The following is a 25,492-nucleotide window of genomic DNA, read 5'->3' as shown; positions in this document are numbered from 1 at the left end:
TTAAGTTACATCTATTAAATACTTTAAACATGTACAACATTTCATTCACAGTGATTGGAATTCATACAGTAGTGCTGGAAGACAGGGCACACATATCAGTTAAATACATATCCAACAACATACAATATGCAATTTACCTTGGGTTTGAGATGTTTTAACATAAAACATAAAATCAATAAAAGCACATGGGGCTTATCATTAAAACCATATAAACACCTATACTTATTTAATCTTTTCACCCCTGAAACAAAAGGGGGGAAGTTACATATTTTAATGACTTTACAAATAAAGTCATCTGATTAAGTTCAACTACTTTATTTACTCAACATTTTGTGTCTCCTTCCTCCTGAACGCATATGCAACACGATAGTGGGACTTGCCTGTCATACTCCCTCTTGCCTTGGCTCTCCAGCATCTAGGTAAATGCTGCCATGTGACATATGCTCAAGAAAAGAACTGAGTCATGGATGACATGGAAAGATTGCTGGGCTGGGTGTCAGGAGATATGCATTCTAGCCTCACACTGCTACTAGCTACTGTCTGGCATTGGGCCATTTACATCACCTTTCTGAGCCTTGCTTCCTTCATCCTTAAAATGATGTAACTTGGAGCAGATAAGCTCTGCAGATCCCGTCAGCTCTAAAATTCCATGACGTGCTCTATCGGTCAACATCTCAGAGTCACTTGTGTTGGACAATCTCTGAACAAGTGGGAAATGGCAACCACTTCTAGGCTAGAAGTCCTGAACTCTTGACAAGACCTGCCAGCTTCTTAATGATCAAATAGAACACACAGAAGTCAATTGAAAAATGACCATGTAATCAAAGATTTGGAAAAGACCTCAGAAATCCTTTGGCTCAATCCTTTCTCTCACCTCAGTGAAGGAATGGTTTCTACAAAAGCCTTGAGATGAGCCCTTTGCTTGAATGTCTCCTGGGACTGAGCAATCACTATCTGGGGACATTCTATTTTGGAGTGGAAAGTTCATTTGGATATCAAGCCAGAAATGGTAACCCTGTAACTTCAACTTATTAGCCCTAGCTTTTTCCTCTAGGGAGACATGGAAGAAATTTCTTCCCCCTTTCTACATCAACCCATAGATATTTGATAATATTTCACATGTCTTCCTCCAATTTCTCCTCCAGTTATTATTTATTATTATTTAATAAGAGCAGAAGGTAATTGGGTGAGCCTAAGAATATGATTCAGGGGAATAGTATCCTAGCTCTAGATCACCATTAACTCATTGTGTGATCCTGAACAAGTTAGTTCTGTCTGAGCTGGTATGGTATTTTCTTCTTAAAATGGGTGATGGAAGGGATGGCAGGGGGCAAATGTGTCTCAGAGCTTGGAAAGTTGTAAATATGGTTGACAGAGTGGAGCAGGGCATAGATGTGACTACTCTGACCCTCACTCTCTCACTGCTGGAGCAAAAGCATTCAGGGGTTAATAGTCCACTGAATTCTTCCCAGGCCCAGCTGCCAGTGTGATGCAATAGCTCTCAATATCCAGGACAGCGGTACATCGTTTAAAAAATTTCTTCTAAAAACGGCAGAATACTTCCAGGACTCTGGGTCCTGGGAGAGTAAGAAGTCTTGAGGCGAGTGGCTTCTGCGTGTGTTTTGCAAGGTGTAGCGTGTAGAGAGTCCTGTGCTGAAGAATTAATTCCCAATGTCACAATCATGGAAACACGACAGGGAGAGGACTTGGGAAAATACCTTGCAAGAGAAACTTGGCAACAGACCTGCCGTGTGCACAGTGAGCTAGTTGAACTTTTATAATCCAGAGGGGTTATTGACGATCACAGAGGTGGAATTTCCTCTGCGGTGACATAGCCTAGACTGAAATAGAGCCAAGGGCTCTGGCATGCCTAGTTATTGAACTGAACCAGACACCTTTCAGGATGTGAAAGTGTACTTTTTCACATTCTACAGTATGTTAGTCAAAAAAATCTAGGAATTTTAGTAGCTTAAGCAATTTTTTTCCAAATAGATCTAAACCAGGGTCAAAATACTAGTGACCCCATGCATTTTGATCATGGCTCCTGTATTGGCTGAGAAACACAGGCTTTTCAAAACATCTGGGTTATCCATAAAGTTCTAATATTTACATGGGTGTTGATGGCCAAACTCTAGTCCAGGAGATAATAAACCTTTCTCTACATGTAGCTTAAATAATGGATTTTAGCATAGAAAGTATCTTTATTTTCTCCCCTTTTATTTATGGAGAACTATCCTTGAATAGCTATTTAAAAAACCACTTAGAGTAAACACAAGTCATTTTGTTAATGATCATCCTTCATCAAATGGCACCCATTTTTGTAATGAGAAAATATCCATGTGTCTAAAGTTAGCTAATTAATTAGCTAATACAACCAAAATAAATTAAAGGATCTGCAGACAATGGAGGTGCTAAGCAGTTAGAATGACGACGTCTGATACTAAAATAATTTATCTTTGTATCCCCAGGGCAAGTAGGTACTCAGTAAGTGTTTGTGGAATTGATTTGAATTCAGCCTTTTCAGAGACATTGAATCGGTAAAACATTTTCTCCCTAAATTATTTTCTAAAGCACGTGAATATGCTCCTTTTTCCCTTCCAAATCTTTGGATGTACCCCATTTACTCCTTTTAGGGGACCATCACATTCTTAAAAAGCATTCTCCCACCTCATTCTCCCAACTAGTATGCTAATTTTTGCTATGGACATAATGCCTAGGAAACAGAAGTTCTGACTTGAGCCCCACTAGGAACGTCTGGCTGGGCCTATCTGAACAGTAAAAGAAATATCAGAGAGAATTTAACAAATTCAGCAGTGAAGACTTGAGCACAATACAATCTTCAATAAACAAGCTTATGACAGGAGCAAAACAAATATGTGGCAGGGATTTTTCCAAAGCCTCAAGTCCTCTAGGATAGTAGGAAATTCCTATTTGTTGGATAAACTTCCAAATTCACCAGATTCCCTGTGGAACAGAGGGAAGGTTTGAGGGCCCTTGGTATAGGGGCTCCTTTCAGTGGAGGGGAAGGTGAGCAGGCCCCTCTGGACTCTTCTATGCCTGCAGATCCTTTGCCATATCCCAAGTTGCTGGGTGTGCTCATGCAGAGCATTTTATTTCCCTAATAGGGTGTGTGTTCTGATCTTGGAGCCAGACTAGAGTCATTGATAAAGCATTCCTGATGTAACAGTAAATATTGTTCTAGGAGTCGGTTGAGGAAACGTTCTCTCATCAAGCTGGGTTTGTAGTTACTGAGAAACCTTTCCTTTCTGCTTTAAGTAAAGGGTCATTAGTCTGTCTGAGATGCCCTTTCCCTGAGGCCATCCGCTGCCTGCCTACCTCCTTTCAGGAGTCACTCAGGCTTCCCTTCCGTTGTGAAGTCACTTCTGAACCAGGTGTGAGGTGACCGTACCCTGCTGTGTGCTCATGCTGGGCCTGTGCTGACTGTTTTGAGAAGCTGAGGGCTTTAGAACCTTAACCCCCCAACTCAGAAATCAGAAATTAATTTTTATTTAATTATAATATAAAATATATAAAAATATAATTATAGAGAACATTTATTATAGAGGCCAAGGTGCTGGAGGTCACTCCGCATGTCACACTGACATGCTCTCAGACTTCCCAGAATGCTCGAAGTTAGCATGTTTCATCCCCATGAGCTCATTTGATCCTGGGAAACAGATTGGTGGATTCCTCCTTTACAGACAAGTCAACAGAGGCTAAGAGAGCAGAAATGCCTCTCCAACCCTTGACATATGAGTGCAGGAAACTCATACAGATTAGAGGATATGAACTCATTGAAGCAATGCAAGGACCTTCTCAGTGTTCAGCCTCTTCTTCAGGAAAGATGCCTTGGCTGGGCTGATTAGCCAATTCCACATTTAAATCCCTTTGAATATTTTAAGAGAAAAATACCCATATAACTAACACTCTGCGTATAAAGTTGTGAATCAAACCTCAAAGCAGATCTTGGTTAACATCTCCAGATTTGGTGACTGATATTTTCCCCCCAGGGAATAAGTCCATTGTCTCTTGGCATCAGTCAAGTTTGTTATATAATTGGTCTGTTAGCTAGAACTCTGTCTTCAAGTTTTTTGAGTGACCTAATCAGCTGGTTGTATTACATAGTCAGGAGAGCTTCAGAAATCTTCTGTAACAGTGTCTGACTTGTTAGGACTTAGAATTAGTCCTTGGAATATGTTGAGCAATATTTGACCAGAAGCCATCTGGTGGTATTCATATACATTTGGGTAGAGTCTGTCTCAGTCTTCATAGCGTCTTTTGGGTTAAGGTAGCACACACGTAAAAGGCGCTCAAGAACACTGTTCTGAATCAATGCTGTTGTTGTGTGTATTTCGACATATACATGTGGAACTCACACTTGCTTGTTTTGATGCATGTGTACATAGTAAAGAGAAAGGTAGTTTTTCTCACTTGCCATAGATGGCGTGAAAATCAGTTTCTTTTTTTGAGAACATTTGTGTGAAATATCAGCTCTCTTTTCATTTTTTTAGGCAAGGCGTTAAAGTATGTGTTCAGAGGAACTGACCTAGGATTTTGCCTCTGAAGGGTTTACACTGCTTTCTAGGGCGTTAGATTTTGTTTTTAAGGCTCCTGAACTGAAGCAAATGCTTCATAATAAAATTGAACAGTATCTGGGCCCTCTGGGGACAAATGTGTAGTAGGAAGGCGTGGAAATGCTCCATTCATCTGATGATCAGTGTTTTAATGTTTAGAAACTCACCACTCTTCCAAGCAACCATGATAATAGGTCTGTTCTCTTATGCCTTTTTCCAATTAGGATTCTCATCAGTAAGGCACATAAAGTGTGAACTTTGGGCCCCTAAATTTCATGGCTTAACCCCTGTCTCTATGGATGTTCCAAAAAAACCTTCTAGTTATAATTACATATGAATGAGGAAAATTAGGAGCGAAGAGGCAGAGGACCTTCACACAATGACATCTGCCTTGCCACTATAGCAAGAAGGCTCCGAAGAAGGTTTTATCTTCTTTTGTGTAATCCACCAAAGAGATGTCACTGACGTTCACCATCAGCTTGTCCCCTTCATTCAAGAAGAACATGGCCCCTAGGTAGATGGGTTGGAACCAGTTGCTGCCTATTTCACACACTGACTTGGTCCCCATTAGGAGCTGGGTTGGCTCAGGGTAGCTGTCCGTTACCTTGGTGATGACCACGATGATGGAGTCTGGCTTGTTTAGTCGGCTCCCTTGGCTGATTTCCCCACACTCGGACGTGGTCCCTCGGAATGTGACCTGGGAGTAAACAAAGTAGTCTCCCGACTCTGGGATCACCAGGAATTTGTTGGTGTAGTTCATCCGGTTCTTGGTGAAGGCCAAGCCAAGTTCATGTTCCCAGTGCAGAGCTGGGAACTGATTTTTCAAGGACTGCGTGGGAGTTTGTCTCACAACTGCAAAGACAAGAGGGAGGTTTCATTCGCTTGTGTCAGGACCTGTGGAATTTGCTAAAAAGAGTCTTAAATCATTTTCAAAGAGTAAAGAGATTGGATAAAACCAACAGCTAACAAGTTCCTTGAGGAGGAATGAGTAGAGGCTGTGTGAGTGGACATACACATCTGTTCAGAGAGTAGCATCTTAGGTAGGTGACCTCAAGCAAATCGCTTTGCCTCTCTGAGCCTGAGTTTTCTTATTTGAAAATTTTGAATTTTTCCTGAGCCCTGTGATCCTGGAAAAGAGTTAAGGTTAAAAAATCTCCTTACTCCTTTGTGCTTTGGAAAACAGCTTACAACAAAGAACTACTCTTCCCCAGTGACTTAGATAAAACTGATGGATGCCTTCCCTTGTTAACCTGTGCCAAGCCCAGACACCAGACCCTCCCAATTCCCATTCTTTGCTTCATAAGTGATTAGCTGGACTGTTTTATCCTCACTGATTCATCAGAACAAAATGTTTTTTTTTTTTTTTGCGGTACGTGGGCCTCTCACTGCTGTGGCCTCTCCCGTTGCGGAGCACAGGCTCCGGACGCGCAGGCCCAGCGGCCATGGCTCACGGGCCCAGCCGCTCCGCGGCATGTGGGATCTTCCCGGACCGGGGCACGAACCCGTGTCCCCTGCATCGGCAGGCGGACTCTCAACCACTGCGCCACCAGGGAAGCCCGAAAATGTTTTTTAACCAAACTTTAGTTAAGTTTCTCTCCTTCCTCCAGGCCCCTGAACTTCGGCCCACCCTCATCCTGACCCTCAACCTGAACCAGACTCCTGAAAATAGGCTGGCCTCAGGGTAAAACATTCTCTGAGCCTACCAAGCCAACCTTTCATCCCACTTGCCCACATCTGGTTCTTTTCAGCTTTGTGTCCTCCTCTCTATAAAAGAAAAACCCTTTTAGCCCAACTCTTGAGACACTTGCGGACTTTATGGTCAGAGGCTCTCCTGACGGCAGGAGCCCCTCCCTCCCCTCCCTCTCCACCTTGTGATAATCCTTTTGCTTAAAGTATTTCTTTACTGAGCGGAAGATTTGCTTTTTTGACGTACCTTTCCTTAAAAAACAAACAAATAAGAAAAAAAAAAGGAAAGGAAAAGGAGATAATAATGCCTGTGGAAAGGATTAAGAGATGGTTAATTTTTTTTTTAATGTGGAATTAGGAATATCCTCTAAACTACATTTACTTTTATTAGCCTGGTTTCAGAAATGCTCTGCTACAGAAAGAGGGCATTGCAGAGAGAGAGAGTCATGTTCCTTGTTACTCCCTTCCAATGCATGGTCCAAAGCCACATGAAACACAGGCAGTAATTAATAAAAAATTAGCATGCAGAACACCAGAGATCCAGAAGATTTTGCAGATGCTTCTCCCACATCAACAGGGCCAAAATGTAAGACAAAATATAATTGAGTTGTGGAGTGAAAGGGACTGGGGCTCCGGGCCACATAGGCCCAGTTCCAGTCCCGACTCTGTATCATATAGGTTCTTCTCTCTGAGTCTCATTTTCCTGTCTGTGAACTGGAGACAAAGCTCCCTTATAGTCTTGTTCTGAAGAGCAAATGAGTGAAAGAGACATGGACATATTTATCATGATGGCTGGATACAGTGTTACTCAATACATATTTATTTTCTTTCCTCAAATAAACTAACATCTTTCATTTTGACAGATTAAAAAGTACGCCTGTTTCATTTTATATATTTTTATATGTTTTTATGTTTGCATTATTTACAAGTATATGTTATATAGAACATATGAATGAATGCTTTTTATGAGGTTATATCTATAGCAGAAAAAAATGAACAGAATCACACCATTGATTCAAACCATTGATTTCAAATAAGATAACCTGCAATAAAACTAATACTTTTCAGAAAAAATTAAAACACATTTTAATTTCCTACAGCCGCTTTTGAAATCCATAGCAATTACCATTATGCACCGCTGGCCATGGTTTTGAGATAGGTCATATTTAAGTAAGTGTTAAGCAAACTTCTCACCTGGTAATTGACCAAAAACCTGGTTCCTGGATTTTCTAAAGTGTCTTTCCCATTGCTGACTAGACTATGGCTTCTTTTGCAATTATGACACATGTTCAGAATGTGTGTGTCTCCCCTGGCCCCTGCACTAAGTGGCCCCTGGAGAGCTCTGTTGCTTCTTTGCAAAATCTGTAAAAGGGCATTTTTATTAGTCGCCTCTTATAGTCTCTACTCCTTCTTTGTGGGTGATGCAATAGATTTAAAAAATTCATCTCAGATGATTAAAAGCAAAAATCATGTATTTTCTAGACAAAGCAAGTTCTATTAACTTGGTATGCAATTAGGCCAACACAGCAGCAAGTAGGAGTTTGGGTAGGAAGTATTTGTAATGGAAACAGTTGGAGTCAGTCTCAAATCTCAACCTTCCTAGTCCTGTGACTTGGGACAAGTGAATTTAGTTGTCTGAGCCTCAGTTTCCCCATCCTGTTGGGCTGATATGCAGAATAAAAGAGATCCTGGATGTAAACTGCCTACCACAGTGCTTGGTACATATTAAAAGCTCAGTAGAACCTAGATTCCTTTCCCAATTTCCACTTCCCCCATTCAATAGGAAGAGGATTGGCATCTCCATACTCAGTTTCTAGGATTTTCCTGCCCAGCCTGTTCAATAACTCCCATTCTTATAGGCAAGTGGTAAGTGATAATGACTGGCATCTCCCTGGTCCTAATCCTCACTCAGGACTCACCACAGTTCCCTCTTGGTCAAACGTTAAGACAGATGTTGTGGGCCACAAGGATATCCCCTTGTGGGTTGCAAGTTTTCTTACAGATCAGAAGAATATGCTTGTTTTTTAACTTTCTAGTTTTTCAATGGATTTTTTTTTGAAAAATCAGCAGAGTTTATTGATTTATTTTAAAATTTGTATTGGAGTGTAGTTGCTTTACAATATTGTGTTAGTTTCTACTGTACAGCAAAGTGAATCAGCTATATGTATACATATATCCCCTCTTTGTTGGATTCCTTCCCATTTAGGTCACCACAGAACACTGAGTAGAGTTCCCTGAGCTATATAGTAGGTTCTCATTAGTTATCTATTTTATATGTAGTATCAATGGATTTTTAACACGTATTTTTCTGCACTGTCTTGCTCTATTCTCTGGAGTCGTAGAGGTATGTGTGACTCCAGATATGAGGTGTCAGGAATTTTGACACTAGACTTGGGAATCTGGCCAACTGGTGATGTTAAGAGATTGCTCTTAATCTCTTTACATCAATGAAAATTATTTAGAAATACCTACGTGAATGTAAGTGTCCAATAACTTTTTGAATGGACTCAATAAATTGGCTTAGGGGAGCTTTCATCTTTGACTAGATTCAAAATTACATCAATCTCTGAATCTGAGGAAAGCCATTTCTGAATGACTGAGTGTGAGAATGAAAGAGAGAAACAGTAGATACGGAAGAGAGCTGATAGAATCTGGAAGAAAATGCCCAAGAAACATGGGGCTTTGGACACTTCGAGGGAGGAAGACATCTGAAGACCCTGACTGAGAGGAGGAGTCTGTTACCAAAGGGTGTGGTTTCTAGTTTAAAGCTACAAGAATGAGTTTTGGCAAACACTGAAAGAAACCTCAGGCCCAGGACCCATAGTCTCCTGGAAAACACACCCGGAAGAATTACCTGTCAGGTGTGCCCTTGGCTTATCCCCACCGGCTCCAGGAGGTGCGTCTGTAAGGAAAGGAGAAAAATGCTTTCTATGAGTCAGAGGGTGACTGGAGTGAAGACAGCCTTTGGTGAGCTGCGTGGTGCCTGCAGCTGGAGAGAAACATTCCTCTCCTCCAGTTTGGTCCAGGTCTTTTTTTGGGAGGGGCAGGGACGAGGCAGCCTCAGGAGAAATAATCTTGAACACAAATGAACCTTGGCCCCATGACTTTGGACAAGTTATCCATCCTGTCTGAGACTCTGTTTTCTCATATCTAACATGGGTACATCAATTCCTACCATGGATGATGGGTGTTCAGAATGATTCCTGGCACATGCTTGGTGTTCAGCAGAGCTCACCTTGCCTCTTCTTTGCTTCTGTTGGTTCTATGGGAGCTGGTTGGCCTTTTGCCTTCTTCATAGTCCCTTTAACCATATCCACTGCGCCATCTGGATGTCCTAACAGAGCTAGGTGGGGACTACTCTGTAGCTCTATGACCTTGGCAAATCCCTTTCCCTCTTTGGACCTGTTTCCCTATCAGTTCTCCAGAAGGCCTCAGCATTTCCTTTTGGTTCTCAGAGATGACTATACTGGACAAGTGTGTTCTGACTACAGTGATAAAGATGATGTTATTGATGATAAAAGGAAAAATTATGGCATACTTTTGATGTGCTAGGTATTGTTCTAATATCTTTAAAGGAATTAACTAATTTAATCCACACTAACCCTGGGAGGTAAGTACTATTATAACCACTTTTATTGCTGAGTAAACTGAGACAGAGAAAGGTGAAATTATTTGCCTAAAGGCTGTCAACTCCACAGGCCATGCACTTGGCCATGGCACCATATTGCCTTCTTAGTGAGTGGGGAGGAGCCTCTCTTTTCCTCTGGATCTGCATCTTAACTTCCCATGTATCAGACTATGAGAAATGTTCTTGTTCCCCACAAGAAAAGGCATAAAATATGAACACACTTACAAGATCGCTGATGTGAAGGTCCAAGCTCCTGTCCTTTTGGAGTCTATTGGGAAAGAAAGATATGGTTCATATTATCTTGTGGTCCTTTTGACCCCATACCCATGCAGCTGCCCATGTTATGGGCGTGTTTAAGATGCTGCTGCTACCCAGCCTCGGTACTCAGAGATAAGGGAAATGGGAATGAGAATATTGGGTTGATGGGAATCTTGCACCCAAGCTCTCTTCTTTCATCTTCCAGCACCCCCATTGGGGTGCCTTTCTCTCTCCTATGCTTGTCTCTGAAGCTCAACTTTAAAGTTTTGTCCTGAGAGCTTTTCCTGTTCCATTCTAGGGCACTCTGTCATCTTATCATTGCTTCTATTATTTGAACAAATAGCTTCACTTGCTTTATTTTCTTTTCTTCAGCACAATTTAAAAATTGGAACTGTTGCAAAAAGTGATACCAAAAAAGAAATGACTATGCTCTCTTTCTCATCAACCTCCACAATTCTGCCTTGTTTCTGTGCAATATATGAAGACGTTTTTATTCTTGCAACCCTAGTTTGTGAGCCATTTCAGATACCACATGGTAGTTAAAGAGTAACTGCTTTGGGGGTAGACAGACCTGAATTTGAATCCTGGTTCCAGCATTTATTAACAATATAATCTTGAACAAGACACTTCTACTCTGAGTTTTGGTGTCTTCATTTGAAGAATGGGAATAATAACAACCCCAGCGATAGATAACTCCCAGATTTGAGATGAAGAAAATGTATGAGTCAATAAAAAGAATGCATGGAAAATGAAGAACCACCATTCACAAGACCTGCATATAAACTCAGGAGCAAAACTAAGCTCTTAGTTTAGGAATGACATCACTCTCTTACATTTTCCAATGTTCTCTTCTCTGATACAATTTTGACTCAGCCCAGAGTCCTCTGATTTGATCCTCATAACTACACAGTCCCCAAGACCACTGATCCTCATGTCACCATGAACACTTGTCAATTTTACAACTTAAAATTCATGTGTGTTTGTGTGAGTGTGTGTGTGTGTACTTGTGAATGAGAAATTGTATGTCCATGTGAGTATGAGAGAAGACAGCTTCATCAGTGGAAGAGGGTATGAGTCAGTGTGTTTTTGCATCTGTGTGTTTACATGTGTCTATGGTCTGGTGTGTGCATGGATTCTCTACATGCATGTGTGCTTGTGTGGCTGCAGCTGTGTCATTGGTGAGTCTAGGTCTGCGAGCAGTCCTGTGATAACAGGGATCTTATTAGAGCCCAGACCACCAGGCTCTTTTTACTCCAAGACATGTTACCCAACCTCTATTGGAAGCCCTCTTGAAGGCAGAGATCTTGTCTTTGAATGACTAACTGACTTTCTCCCCTTTCCAGTGCTCTTTTTTCCACTTCCCAATTCTGTTGATGGCAACACTATTGCCTCTCCTCAGTTACCAAGCCTGAAATTTCTTTCTTTCTTCTTCCACAAACCCAAGCTGTCATTTATATTTTGGAGTTTTTCTCATTCATGTCTCTACTCCAGGCCTCAGCACGCTGCTCTCCTGGATTCTTCCCATAGGCTCCTAACAGAGCTTCCTCCACCTGGTTCCTCCTTTTCTTGAACCCATCTCTTAGCCTGCCTTCAGAGGGCTTTTTCTAAAGCATCACTTGGAGACAGGTCTCTGTTCATAAACCTTCAATGGCTCCCCATAACCTTTAACACAGTCCCAAATACTTATGTTGGCATTCAAAGTGCCAACTGCCATCCCAGTCTTGTTACCTACTATTTATCCTTCTCCAAATTCTCTGTACTCCAGCCATAAGAGGCAACCGCAGTGAATGATTTAAGGGACATGAAAAAGGCAGTAAATGTAGCTACCCTTTATTCGCTGAGTAGTGGCACTGGGCTGTGATAAGCCCTTCACATGCATTATCTCCTTCAGCCTGGCAGTGACTCTCTACGGTGGGTGGTATTTATATCCTCATACTGAAAATTAGGCTTAGGACATTAAGAAACTGGCCCAGTGTCTTATACCTGGAAAGTGGAGGAGCAGGATTTTAGCCCAGGTCAACTGACTCCAGAATCCCAAGCCCTCAGCCATTGCTCCTTATAACTTCCAGGCAAGCCCCTCATCTGCTGAGGTGGATGGATAAGTACTAGTGGTTTCATGCACTGTGACAGTGGGGGAAACACAGAAACCAGAAAACAGGAACCTGGCCCGGAAGTGGGAGAATCGGGGAATTACACCTGAACTGCGTCTTATGTATACTCACAGGTATATAATACTCACAGGTATTAACCAGGTAATAAAGATAATGACCATTTCAGACAAGGCTGAAAGCTTGTGCAAGAGTGAGGAGGCCCAACAGAGCACAGGAGCAGTTGGGAAACTGCAAGCATTTCTGCTGCCAAGTGAATATATTATACGCTTTTAGCACAGGGTCATGAGTACCATAGTCTTTGAAAACCTAAACCCAATCGACATGACTACTTATCCAGCATCAATAACTTTGATGAGCTTGGGAGGTGGAGAAGCAGCCTAGAAATGGCCTTATTCTGTAGGCTGTTTCCTTACTTGCTACTGACAGAACTGACAAAGGACTCGATCCTTTGGCAAGGCAGAAAACTGAAGGTGAACTCTCAGAAAGAATTTGGGAGAGCCTGGTTGCATCCCCTTGTGTAGGAAATGGCTGCCTTGGTTGGCCACCTTCTACTTCATTCAGTTCTCTGCTGAGAAACCTTCTTGAACATCCTACTTATTTTTGTCTAAGCAGACCCTCAGCTAAGAGTCCGGAGCATTTCTTTTGGCTCAGCGTCCCATTGTCATTAGCAAGAATTCGGGAGTGAACACATTTCCTTATTTGCTCTGCTGGATTTCTGTAACTTGGACACACATTTTATTTTCATATATGGATGGATGTGTGGGTTTTGAGTGGCCCACCCAGAATACTACTAAACATCTGGAGGCTACGATAGTGCCTGTTGGTAGGTTTGAAGAACGCAACATTCCAAGAGTCTCCAAGAAGAACATCAGCTGGGACTCTCTCCAAGAACAACGTCTAAAGCCTTCCATTGCTGTTTCTCTTAATAATCACTCTGTTTATTATGGGAGGAAGATTATTGTGATAAGAAGCAGGAATGAATGAGGAGGAGATTTGAGAGGATGAACTAGTAGGCCTTTGAGGAAAGGTTTATGCATGTGAGCTGGCTCAATGCCTGCTCTCAAGATGGTTGCTTATAAAAAAAAGTCAATAAATGGCTTACTGTCTTCCAACTCTGACTCATCTCCATCACTTCTGATTATTCTGGGATACCAAGGAGATGATGTCTCCCGAGAGATGCTGGTCACTGCAACATTAGCGTCCAAATCTGAATAGACATGGAGTCCAAGAACACCCCTGAAGAATGTGATTTATTTCCCCTTAAATACCTTCTCAAATCACTGGCTGAGAACCACGATCCAATTTTATTTCCCCTTCGGAGCATTTATTACTCCCTCAAGTGATATGACTTATTTGTATGCTATTGATTTTCTCTCTCTAGCAGAATTCCAGCTGCCTGTAGAATTCTGCCTGTCTTGCTCACCACTGTATTTGTAGCACCTCAGACAGTGCCTGGCACTCCCACTGGATTATCCATTTGGTAAAATACACTGATGCTCAGGCACCAGTAAGGCAGGCAGAAAACAGAGCAGAAGATGGAGTAAGATTCAGCTTCAGTGACTTTATCCAGAGTTTTACAATTAAAAAAACTAGGAAAGAGCCCCTTTAATTTTAGAATACATGCAAAGTTTTGAGTTTTTGTTTAAATTAAAAAAACTTGATTATGTAGAGGTGGGTAGCCATAATCTTTTAGTACTGGGGCCTCCAAAGTTTTTCATCAGGCTCTGCTTGGAGCATTGCCATGGCTCTAGAAATGTTTGTTGAGAGTTGTGACAGTTGGCCGGGACCAGAGCCAGAAAAGGCAAATGTGTCTGCCGATGGGCATACATATTAGTGGGAGAGTGGGTTGCCTGCCACCCTGGTATTTATTAGCCCGAGCAAAGTAAGCTGGTGCTTTTCACCCCTTAGTTCTTATAGGTCAGGGAATTTTCACTCTCACTTGATTTTATTTCCTTTTTTCTTCTTGCTTCTTTTTTGGGCGGGGGGGCTGCATATAGATTGGTAAACCCCAACTCAAACTAACCATGACCTATTACTTTAAGCATTTTCAGAATTCTCTAATACTTCCAACAGGGAACAAAGAAGGAAGGAGGGAAGGAGGAGACTACTGTCTAGCTGAGGGTTTCCCTGTGCCAGGCCCTACTGATGTTTATGTGTGCTCCTCATCTAGTAAGTACTCCAGCTGCTCTCAGAAGGGGTTATCACCTGATTATAGTCTTTGTAAGCCAAAGGCAAAGAGTACATGAAAGGCCTGGGAGCTAAACCTTTAGACCAAGTACAGACTGGCACATATGAGGAGCCCCATAAACATTAGCTGACTACATAATGGATGAGCCTGAAACGATGTGGTCTTTGAGATTCTCTTATTGGCATTTCCCCAGAAAAATCCCCTGAGCGTATTTTAACTAATGACCCATTTAGCCTTTCTCCCATATTCTGTACTCACTCTCTAGTATATTCATAAACAGGAAGAGATATCTATTTCTTGCCATCATAAATGCCACAATTGCAAAGGCATAAATGTTTTATGATCCATAACATCCTCCCCGCACTTCTAGGAGAAATATGCAGACATGTGCCTTTGCCTTTTCCTCTTGCAATTTCCTGTTTGTACTTGCACAAGGATAAATCCAGCCTGGACATGTTTGATTCCAAGGTTGTTTCATTTCATCCTCCTCTAAGGTACACTGGACGGTGTTGTTTTTTTCCCTCCACATCTTTATTGGAGTATAATTGCTTTACAATGTTGTATTAGTTTCTGCTGTACAACAAAGTGAATCAGCTATACGTCTACATATATCCCCATATCCCCTCCCTCTTGAGCCTCCCTCCCACCCCTCTAGGTCATCACAAAGTATCTAGTTGAGGGGCTTCCCTGGTGGCGCAGTGGTTGAGAGTCTGCCTGCCGATGCAGGGGACGTGGGTTCGTGCCCCGGTCCGGGAGGATCCCACATGCTGTGGAGTGGCTGGGCCCGTGAGCCATGGCCGCTGAGCTTGCGCGTCCGGAGCCTGTGCTCCACAACGGGAGAGGCCACAACGGTGAAAGGCCCGCGTACCGCAAAAAAACAAAAACCAAAAAAGTATCTAGTTGATCTCCCTGTGCTATGCAGCAGCTTCCACTAGCCGTCCATTTTACATTTGGTCGTGTATTTATGTCAATGGCTACTCTCTCACTTTGTCCCAGCTTCCCCTTCCCCCCCATGTCCTCAAGTCCATTCTCTACGTCTGTCTTTATTCCTGCCCTGCCATAGGTTCATCAGTACCGTTTTTATAGATTCCACATATATGCATTAGCATACGGTATTTGCTTTTCTTTCTGACTTGACTCTGTATGACAGACTCTAGGCCCATCCACCTCACTACAAATAACTCAATTTAGTTTCTTTTTATGGCTGAGTATTATTCCATTGTATATATGTGCCACATCTTCTTTATCCATTCATCTGTCGATGGACACTTAGGTTGCTTCCATGTCCTGGCTATTGTAAATAGAGCTGCAATGAACATTGTGGTACATGACTCTTTTTGATTTATGGTTTTCTCAGGGTATATGCCCAGTAGTGGGATTTCTGGGTCATATGGTAGTTCTATTTTTAGTTTTCTAAGGAACCTCCATACTGTTCTCCATAGTGGCTGTATCAATTTACATTCCCACCAACAGTGCAAGAGGGTTCCCTTTTCTCCACACCGTCTCCAGCATTTACTGTTTGTAGATTTTTCCTTTATGTCCATTCTGACTGGTGTGAGGTGATACCTCATTGTGGTTTTGGTTTGCATTTCTCTAATGATTAGTGATGTTGAGCATCCTTTCATGTGTTTGCCAGCAATCTGTATATCTTCTTTGGAGAAATATCTATTTAGGTCTTCTGCCCATTTTGGATTGGGTTGTTTGTTTTTTGATATTGAGCTGCATGAGCTGCTTGTATATTTTGGGGATTAATTCTTTGTCAGTTGCTTCATTTGCAAAGATTTTCTCCCATTCTGAGGGTTGTCTTTTCGTCTTGCTTATGGTTTCCTTTGCTGAGCAAAAGCTTTTGTTTTATAAGGTCCCATTTGTTTATTTTTCTTTTTATTTCCATTACTCTAGGAGGTGGGTCAAAAAGGAACTTGCTGTGATTTATGTCACAGAGTGTTTTGCCTACGTTTTCATCGAAGAGTTTTATAGTGTCTGGCCTTACGTTTAGGTCTTTAACTGGACGGGGCTTTACATGCAACACTTAGAGCGGTACAGAGCAAAGAATGTGGTGTTTGCAGCCCAGCAGATGTGGAAATCCCAGCTCTATTATTTCCTAGTTGTCACTTAACCTCAGTAAGACTCAGGTTTCCTCATCAATAAAAGTAAACAATGATTCTTTCCTCCCAGGACTGTTGTGATGGCTAAGAAAGACCAGACACATAGAGTGGATAGCCAGTTCATTTTCCTTCTGCGTTTGTGCTCAATCAATCCTGTGGTATGTGTTTTTGGTTCTATTTACCTTCCCCTTGGTCCCACCACGCCACCTGTGTGTCTCTTTATGACCAGCGGCACAGAGATAATTTCGGAGCTCTGGACGGCTTCCCCCTTCTCCCAACAGGAGGGGCTTCCTCAGTCCACAGTTTGCTTCTGGACTCCTGCCGTTTCAGCATCTACAGGAGTTTAGGGAATGGGATATCCCTCCCCCCATTCATACTCCACGCTTGTTGCTGCTGTAAGCTCCTGGGCCTCATTAAGGACACCAGGCTGGGAGCTGACCTCTTACAGCCACGGTGCTGCGGCTGCTGGGCTGCCTGTGGTCTGTTAGATGAGGAAGCTGGGGTTGAGCAATGTGCGTGTTGATTTTAAAGGGGGAATGAATGGATCGTGGAATCACCAGCCGGGAGCTGCAGCGGAGGTGTGGGATTCACACTCCCTGCTCGCTTGCCCTCCCTTCCTTTCATTTCGACAGCACACCCTCACCTTCTCTGGATTCTCTGCCCTTTGCCCCTGGTCTGACCTTGGGAGTGAGCTGGGCTTCTCCTCCAGCTGTGCCAGGGCTCCCTGAGGCTACAGCAGAGGCAGCCACTGCGTGCTCAGTGTTTTGCAAAGGGGCTTATCGTTCCTGTCCTCGTCCAACAGAGGGAATAGCTCGAGTGAAATGAAAGGCTCAGATGTGGAGTCAGCAGAGAAGTAATGTCTGTGGAGCATCTACCTTGTGGCAGTAGCTTTCCGGACTTCTCCTTGCAGAATCCTCAGCAAAATGCTATGAAGAAAGTGTGTTACGCTCCCCATTTTGTAGACAGGGAGTGTAAGACTTAGGGAGGTCAGGGACCTCGTGCATCTCTCCAGCCTTCTCTCCAACCGGGGAATGCTTAGTGAGTGCCCTCTGTATGCCAGGGATAGCTAGGCGTCCCCAGGGGAGGAAGGGAACTAGCATTTATGAGCACTTACTATGTGAAAGGCATTTTCTAGGGTATCATTTTTAAATCCACCTGGCCACCGCCAGAAAGTGAATAATTTGCTGGGTTTATACTCAGAGGCACACTAGCGTAGTGGTTAGGAGGAACATACACGTGGGTTTGAATCCCAGTGTCACACTCTGCGTGACTTTGGACATGTGGTTTCGATTTTCTAAGCCTCAGATTCATCTTCTTTAAAGTGGAGATAACAGTAGCACTTTCTTCATTGTGCAGTTTCAAAGATTAACTGAGATGATGCATGAGGTACCAACGGTAAACATGTAGTACACGTGTTATATGCCAGACCTCACATTAAGAACTTTATAGCATGATCTCATGTACTCTTCTCAAAGGGCTAAATATGAAAAAACTTAGAATGGAGTCTGATTATATAATAAATTATTATAAGGTCACAGTTGTGATGTGGTGGGGCCATGGCTTTCCTTCTAATCTGTGTACCTCTGAAGCCTGAGCTGGCATCACTATGGGGTCCTGCTGGTCTGGATGGAAACCAGGGCGTCTCAGGGGAATGTGTAGGAGAAAGGAAGTGCAGGGAACAAGGGCTAGGAGCCTTGCGTGGATTTTCAGGAAGGGTCGAAAATGAGATTGCAGGGGACCAAAGAGAGGTGAGGAAAATGTGTGCAGATGATTCTAGAAGTAGGACTTGGAGGGAAAGACAGAGACTGACAGTGGTGCAGCCCTGGGAAGCAGTGCCTCCCTTGGCATCCCTGACTCTTCATTGCACAGTGCTGAGTGCCTGTTCTGTGGGCTGAGCCAGTGTGGTGCATTCAGTTATGCCTGGAGCATGGAGTCCTGTGTTCTGGAGCAGTGCTTGGGGAAGACAAAGGCCTGGCCTCTGGGGACCTGTGGACCAGAGCGGGGGCAGTGGGCCTGTCCTGAAGGCAATGGATGCCACTAAGGACCAAAAGAAGGCCCAGGCCATGTCAAGTGCAGCCGGTAAAGGATGGATTGAAGCATGGGTTGAGGGTACAAGACGAGGGTGGAGGAGGAGGCACGAAGATAGCTCACAAATATCAGAGGCCAAGAAAAGCCCTCCAGTGCCAGAACCTGCTCTCTGGACTGGTGATGGCAGATTCCAGGGCAGCTGCAGAATTTGTTCTCTTTGACATAATTTCCATGAGCAGGGAAGTTCCGAGGACATAACTGTTACAATTGCTAATCCTCCGCCCCCTGCCAGACACTTTAAGGGTTTTATTTCTAATTATCTCTATTTCATACATTAAAAAGCTGAGGCCAGGAAGGTTAGGTAACATGGCTAAGAAGTGGCTAAGCCAGAAATCAAACTGGGTTTGAACTTTTGACCCATGGTTTTTCCACATTGCAAATCTATCTAACATTCTCCAGGAGTCTAAAGATCCTAAAACATTTTACTGTGTCTCTCTCTCTCTATTTTATATATATGTGTATATATATATATATATATATATGTATTTTTTTTGTATAGGTAACATATACATTTTGTACAAAAGGATATAGGTTCGAAAATGTGTCCCCATTTCCCTTGTTACCCAGCCACCCAGTTTCCCCATCTGGACGCTAACAGAGTTACCAGACTCTTTGTTCATCTTCCTGAGGTAGTCTGTGCATTTATAAATACATTCATACATATTAATGTGCATTATTTTTTCAGAAAATGAAGTGTTTCACATTCTATATGCTGTTATGTACTTTGATTTTTTCACTTAATATACATCTTCAAGAAATTCCCCATCCTTACACATAGAGATGCTTCATTTTAATTTTCCATTGCATGAAAGGACCATGATATATTTAATTGATGCTATATTTATGGTCACTTCACCTAAAGGCAGTTAACCCAACCTTCTCAAATCTAATTTTGATTTCTGCTCTGCAACTTACTGGAGAATAAGTTTGTCGTGTTGAATCTTTTTTCCTTACACACCCCCTGAAGGAAGAGTCCAGTTTAAAATATTTTTTAACAGTCCTGGTGACCGTTTTTGTTGCTGCTAATAAAAACCTGGAACATTACTCACAAGTTGCTGTTGCTTTTCCACAGTCTGGTCTAGGGACCCGGCAAGAAAGGAGTTGGTCCTGTTTTCTGGTAGAACGAGGCCAGGCAACATAGAAATAGTATCTAGTTCTAGGTCTGCCCCCAAGCTGCTCTGTGACCCTGAACTTTTCCTTCCCATCTCTGATCCTTGGTTTCTTCAACTATAAAACGAGGAGATTAGACTAGATCAAGGGTCAGCAAACTTTTCCTGTAAAGGGCCACCTAGTAAATATTAACTTTACAAGTCATATGGCCTCTGTCACAAATACTTAACTCCACTGTTCAGTGTGAAAACAGCCAAGGCAGTACGTAAGCAAATGGGTGTGGCTGTGTTTCAATAAAGCTTTATTTATAAAACATGCAGTGAGTGAGATTTGGCCCGTGGGTCATAGTTGCTGACCCTGGGACTAAGGGCACTTCCATCTCTTAATTTCTATAAATCTGTGAAGAGCTTTTCCACTTAGGGGAAAGAAAGGGACAAATACCCAGCTGGTGCCCATATTGCAAGCACTTGTGAGGGGCTTTATAGAGATTCCTTAGAATCCTCACTGCACTTCAGTAGGGTGGGTATTATGGGAAGACTGAAACTCGGGGAGCTTCTGTACTTTGCTCACTCTCTTCCTTTCAAGTCCTTTTGAGCCTTCTCTTCTCAAGCCTCAACTCCCTTCTAAATTAGAGTAGAAAAGATTCTCAGGGATGCTGGCCTCCTCTGGTTGCTACAAGGATGGAATGAGGAAGTCCCTTAGGGCAGCCCTGGCAGAGGGAACAGCCCCGGTGAGGACGGGGAACAGGAGAGCACTGGAGTCCTGAGGGAACTGAGGGAAGCCGGGGTGGCTGAGAGGCCAGAGGCAGGAGAGAAGGCAAAGGGGTAGAAGATGAAGCCACAGAGGTGACACAATGCAGCGAAAGTTTCCAGAGAATAATTTGGGCTCCTATGTGGAGAATCAAGGCCAGGCCCATCTTTACAGAATTTCTTGTTTTACAGAATACTCCTGTTCCCGATCCTCCTCAACACGTGAGGCTGATCCCCTCATTCATCCACAGAAAGGGCAGATGGAACGTACTTTCGTTGATCAAGAGCTTGACTGTGGTTGGGGAGGAGGTGGAAGGGAGGCAACAGGGAAACCAAGAGAAACTGGATTTGCCAGCTCTGAGGCTTGGCCCCATCCGTCCCCGGCTGGGACCTTGGGTGCTCACGCAGACGCCCTCTCTCCAAATTCCTCGTCTGCCACATGCCACTGCTCACCCTCTTGCTGCATCTCTGGGTTGGTGTGAGTATCCAGCAGGATCCTGCTTGTGAGAGCTCCCTACAGGTCTGAGGTGCGAGCTCATATCATGTCGTTTTTATTGTCATTATTATCCTCAGCTTATCCTCTGCTGCTGCCGAGCCTGCTCTCCAGGCCTGTGAATGTATCTGAAGGTCTGTGTGACCCTCCTCTCTCAATTTCACTTGTGTTAGGATTGAATTGCCTTTTGCCTGGCCACTGCGGGAGTGGAAAACTCATCCCATAAACAATCTCAGATTCCATGGATCTCCTGAAGGCTGTGGGCAGAGGAGGAGGACTGTGGGGCTGCGTGCGGGAGGGGAAGAGGAGGAGGGAGCGAGGCTGGGACACAGGGGAAGCGGGTGTAGGCGGCGGCGAAGGTGGTTATTGGCCCCTGGGTGAGTCTGGGGGAGTCCACTCGGGCAGATCACAGTGGGGCTTTGTATTTGCAGGGCTTGTGGAATGTTCCAGGCTTTGAGGGAGACAGATCTGAGTTTGAGTTCTGGATCTAGGTCTTACTAACGGTGGGATCTAGATCATAAGGACAAGTGCAAATGAAAAATAAGAGGCTTAGTTCCCCCTGTTGAACATAAGGGATGAGATTTCTTTCCCTTCCTTTTTCCTAGAGCATTTTGGTTAGAAAACTTGTAAGTACTTTCTTCTTGCTTTGAAATGTATATAAATCCTTTTGAAGAACATAGGCCTTTTCTTCCCCCCCCCACCCCGCCCCCGTGACCTGGGAACATCTCTCTGAAATGTGAACATCAGGAGAGGTAATGCCCCCATCTCCTAGTTTCTGTAGGAAGACAGGTGCCTAATTTAGGTGGGCACCTTGCTCCAATTTGCCAAACTACCATAAGGAAATTAGAAGTTGGTTTTTCCCCTGGAGAAAGCCAATTACCTAACACAGATGGCCACTTCAATTACAAGGAGAAGTTTGGATGAACTCTGCGTGACAAATGGTGCCGTCGGGTCCTGTTACCGCGTACTTGTAGTTCTCTCCACATTCCCGACATGTAAACTGCTCCTGCACGTACCTTATTAGTGCTGCCAGAGTACTGATATTAGTATCTTTTTTTGGTAGAAAGAGAAACAGACTCCAAAAGAAAAGAAAAGAAAAGAAACCATGTGCTTATTTACACAGCTGGAGGTTACGGAGCTGGGAGTCAAACTCCTGTGACTAAGAGTCCTGACATTTCATTGTTATGTCCTCAAGCTGTCCCGGTGACCTGGTTTTCCTACTTGAATCCCATCTTCTTGCACCTCTTTTGAGCTGGTTATTGTCTGTGAGCCCCTCCCGATCCACTCTATGCCCTGAGCCCTCACTGACCTCCTGGCACATTTGCTCCTTGGCTCTTTTGAGCCCGGCTTCCAGTTGAGTCTGGCCAAGGGGATGAGTGGCTGGGGGCAGACTGGTCAGAGTTTTCCCTCCCTGCTTTCTGTTCCCTCCCTGCTGCTTTGGCAGATGGCCTTCCTCAACTCAGCTCTCAACTCCTCCAGGCAGGCCCTCTCCTACGTTTTAGGTCTCCTTGGGTTCCTCTAAAACTTTTCCCTCTATTTGCCTCTTCAGGCCAAGGGGTGGTGATCAGCTTCATACTGTTGGTAACCCCAGGATGCTTCCGGCCCTGCTGTTCTCATCTGTCTGCAACTCAGTAAATTGACCTTTCTTGGAACTCTTTAAGCATTCTTACTTAAATCTCTTCTTTGAATGGGCCAGGTGTTTCTTTTCAGTACTCGGATTGCTGCATGTGCCCCAGCCTTAGCCCCATTTCCCTTTCTTTTTCTTCTGACGTAAGTTATATAGCCTGGCCAAACCACAGCTCCAAAGGTCCCCATGACAGAATGGGGTATTGGCCTTTGCATCTCTCTTTTTTTTTTTTTTTTTTTTTGCGGTATGCGGGCCTCTCACTGTTGTGGTCTCTCCCATTGCGGAGCACAGGCTCTGGACGCGCTGCTCCGCGGCATGTGGGATCTTCCCAGACCGGGGCACAAACCCGTGTCCCCTGCATCGGCAGGCGGACTCTCAACCACTGCGCCACCAGGGAAGCCCAGCCTTTGCATCTCTTGAGTGCCTGCAACAGGGCAGGCGTGCAGCTCCTTCCCTCAAGGGGCTTCCTGGGCAGTGCCAGCTTGTGCTTCACACTCTCTTCCTAAGCACATCACTGGCCTCTGCTGTACCGTGACATCCCACCTGATGGACTTTTAGATCAACACAACATGGGCAATCTCAGACATCGTTTGGGGCAGAGGGAGTGTTTTTCATCAGAACGCAGGAGAGCTCAGGTTACTGGAAGCCACTTAATGCCTCATTCAAGAACAGCCATCTCGGGCTTCCCTGGTGGCGCAGTGGTTGGGAGTCCGCCTGCCGATGCAGGGGACACGGGTTCGTGCCCCGGTCCCGGAGGATCCCACATGCCGCGGAGCGGCTGGGCCCGCGAGCCATGGCCGCGGAGCCTGTGTGTCCGGAGCCTGTGCTCCGCAACGGGAGAGGCCACAGCAGTGAGAGGCCCGCGTACAGCAAAAAAAAAAAAAAAAAAAAAAAAAAAAAGAACAGCCATCTCTTTCTGGCTAAAGAGGGACTGAGTCCAGAATGCTGACTGCACGCTGCAGTTTGACTTTGTTGGAACCAGCCCCATGGCGGTCTAGGCGTCACAGCCTGAACCCCCATGCCCTCCCATTCTCCTGTAACATGAACAGCATTTCCGGTCGTCTGCATATTTCTACATTTCCTGAATGATGGCATGTGGCCATGGATGTTGCTGTCTGAATCTCAGTCTGTTTGCTGACCCTCATGGGTGGTGAAAGTTACACATTAACCATGGCTTGCTCGTGGTCTCTGCTTTGAAGTTGCCAGCAGTGCTTAGAAAACAGGTTTCCAATTAAACCAGCTGAAAAACCTGTTTGCCCCTCTGGAATTTAATACTTTGGACCGAGGTTAAATTGGCTACCAGAGATTACGTAGGAGAGTTGTTTTTGTTTTTGTTTTTGTTTTTAAAGGGTATCCCTTGAATGACATATTCTTCAGGTTTTAAGGTTTTTGAAGTTCCTAGTCTAGAACTATGTTTTCCCCATCACCTGTCAGCACCTGCCCACCATTGCACCATTGTTTTCCCTAGACTCTGTATTCTTTTTTGACTAAGCTCCCTGACACCCCACCCCTACCAAGACCAGAGAGATAAATGATCAGGTAGGAGATTCTTTCTTGAGCTTCGAAAAAGAATATTTCTAAACCCAAGAAAGGGGAGTTGATTAAATTATAGCACATACGTACATAGGAATACAGTACAACCATTTATATCATCATGCTGCTGTGAATTTACTAACAATAAACAAAATCATAATAGGAGACTCAAAATAATCCTATCTTATTAAAAAATATGGAATTATATATTGCCAAATGTTAATAATAGTCACTCTATGCAGTTATGGGTAATGATAATTATCTTCTTTTCCTTATCTGTGTTTTCTACCTTTTTTTCAATGACTATGTATTAGTTTTGTAATTTAGTGGGTTTTTTTAGTTTTTCATTTTTTTAAAAGAAAATGTTCCCAAATTATCAGTGCACTATGATAATAATTAACTAAAATAAGTGGCTTGTGGTTGTTTTCATATAAATCTAAAAAGGCACAATTCATCCCCCAGAAATACTGAGAATAAAAACCAAATTGGAGTTCTCCACTTTTCACATTCTACCTTTCCTTTGCATATGGAAGCAGGGACCATGATGGGCCAAGAAGCTCTGTCCAGAGCTGCGATAGCGGCCAGGTGGCCCCAGGGGGGTCTGCTGATCCCCCAGGTCACTGCGGAGTCTTGCTTACCTGGAACACACAGTCCTCTCCTTGGGCCCGGAGCTGGCCAACGAGCAGGTAGGCGGTGAGTCCTGCCAGGATGGGGAGCAACACAAGGCAGCAGGTCAGAGCCCAGCGTGCACTGTTGCTCCTGGATGCGAGCCCAGCTCTGGCCTTGGGCCCGCAGCCGCTGTCCTCGGGCAGCATTTCAACACTGGCTGTTTCCCCAAAGCTCGGCCCTAGATCCACTGCCATGCCCCTGATGGTCTTAGAGTTGCCTCTAACTCCTTCAGGACAGAGAGACCCCCCATTATATAGAAGCCCAGCTCTCACAGTGGGTGAATTAATCACTGCCTACTCCTCCCCCTGCCCTCCCCCCTCCACTTTCCACAGCGCACTGTGCCCCGCCCTACCCTGCTAGGGAATGCACCGCCTACAACAGAAACCAAGTTTGGTTTAAGAAAAAAAAAAAAAAAAAAAGAGAAGGAGAGAAGAAGAGGAAAGCTTTCCCAAGCATATTTATATATACAGTGTGCTCATGTGCACCGGCCTTCCTTTACAGAAGGAAGTTAGGAAAGTCCCTGGAGGAGGAGAAAATGAATTCATCAAGTCAGTGGGAGGGGCCAGTGAAAATATACCTGCTCCCTGAGCTGGAGGCCTGCCAGTGTGCCAGTCTGGGGAGTGTGCTTCTTCCGGAAGTGAAAGTGAGTATGGGTGGTGTGGCTTGCAGACTG

The 25,492-nt window shown here is 44.0% G+C and overlaps 1 protein-coding gene across 1 annotated transcript; it reads right to left on the bottom strand.

Annotated features, from left to right (window-relative positions):
• On the bottom strand, nucleotides 1–25,282 carry TNFSF15 (TNF superfamily member 15). Its single transcript, XM_082633272.1, has 4 exons — nucleotides 24,789–25,282; nucleotides 10,114–10,156; nucleotides 9,115–9,162; nucleotides 1–5,426 (listed from the first exon to the last, which is right to left on the bottom strand). Exons 1-4 carry the CDS (start codon nucleotides 25,011–25,013, stop codon nucleotides 4,972–4,974), a joined length of 771 nt encoding a protein of 256 aa, XP_082489398.1. The 5' UTR covers nucleotides 25,014–25,282; the 3' UTR covers nucleotides 1–4,971.
• Between the last annotated feature and the right edge of the window lie 210 nt (nucleotides 25,283–25,492).

Source organism: Mesoplodon mirus (assembly GCF_964341445.2).
Source record: "Mesoplodon mirus genome assembly, chromosome: 1".
Classification (NCBI taxonomy): Eukaryota; Metazoa; Chordata; class Mammalia; order Artiodactyla; family Ziphiidae; genus Mesoplodon; species Mesoplodon mirus.
This window is presented reverse-complemented; position numbering and strand designations above follow the sequence as displayed.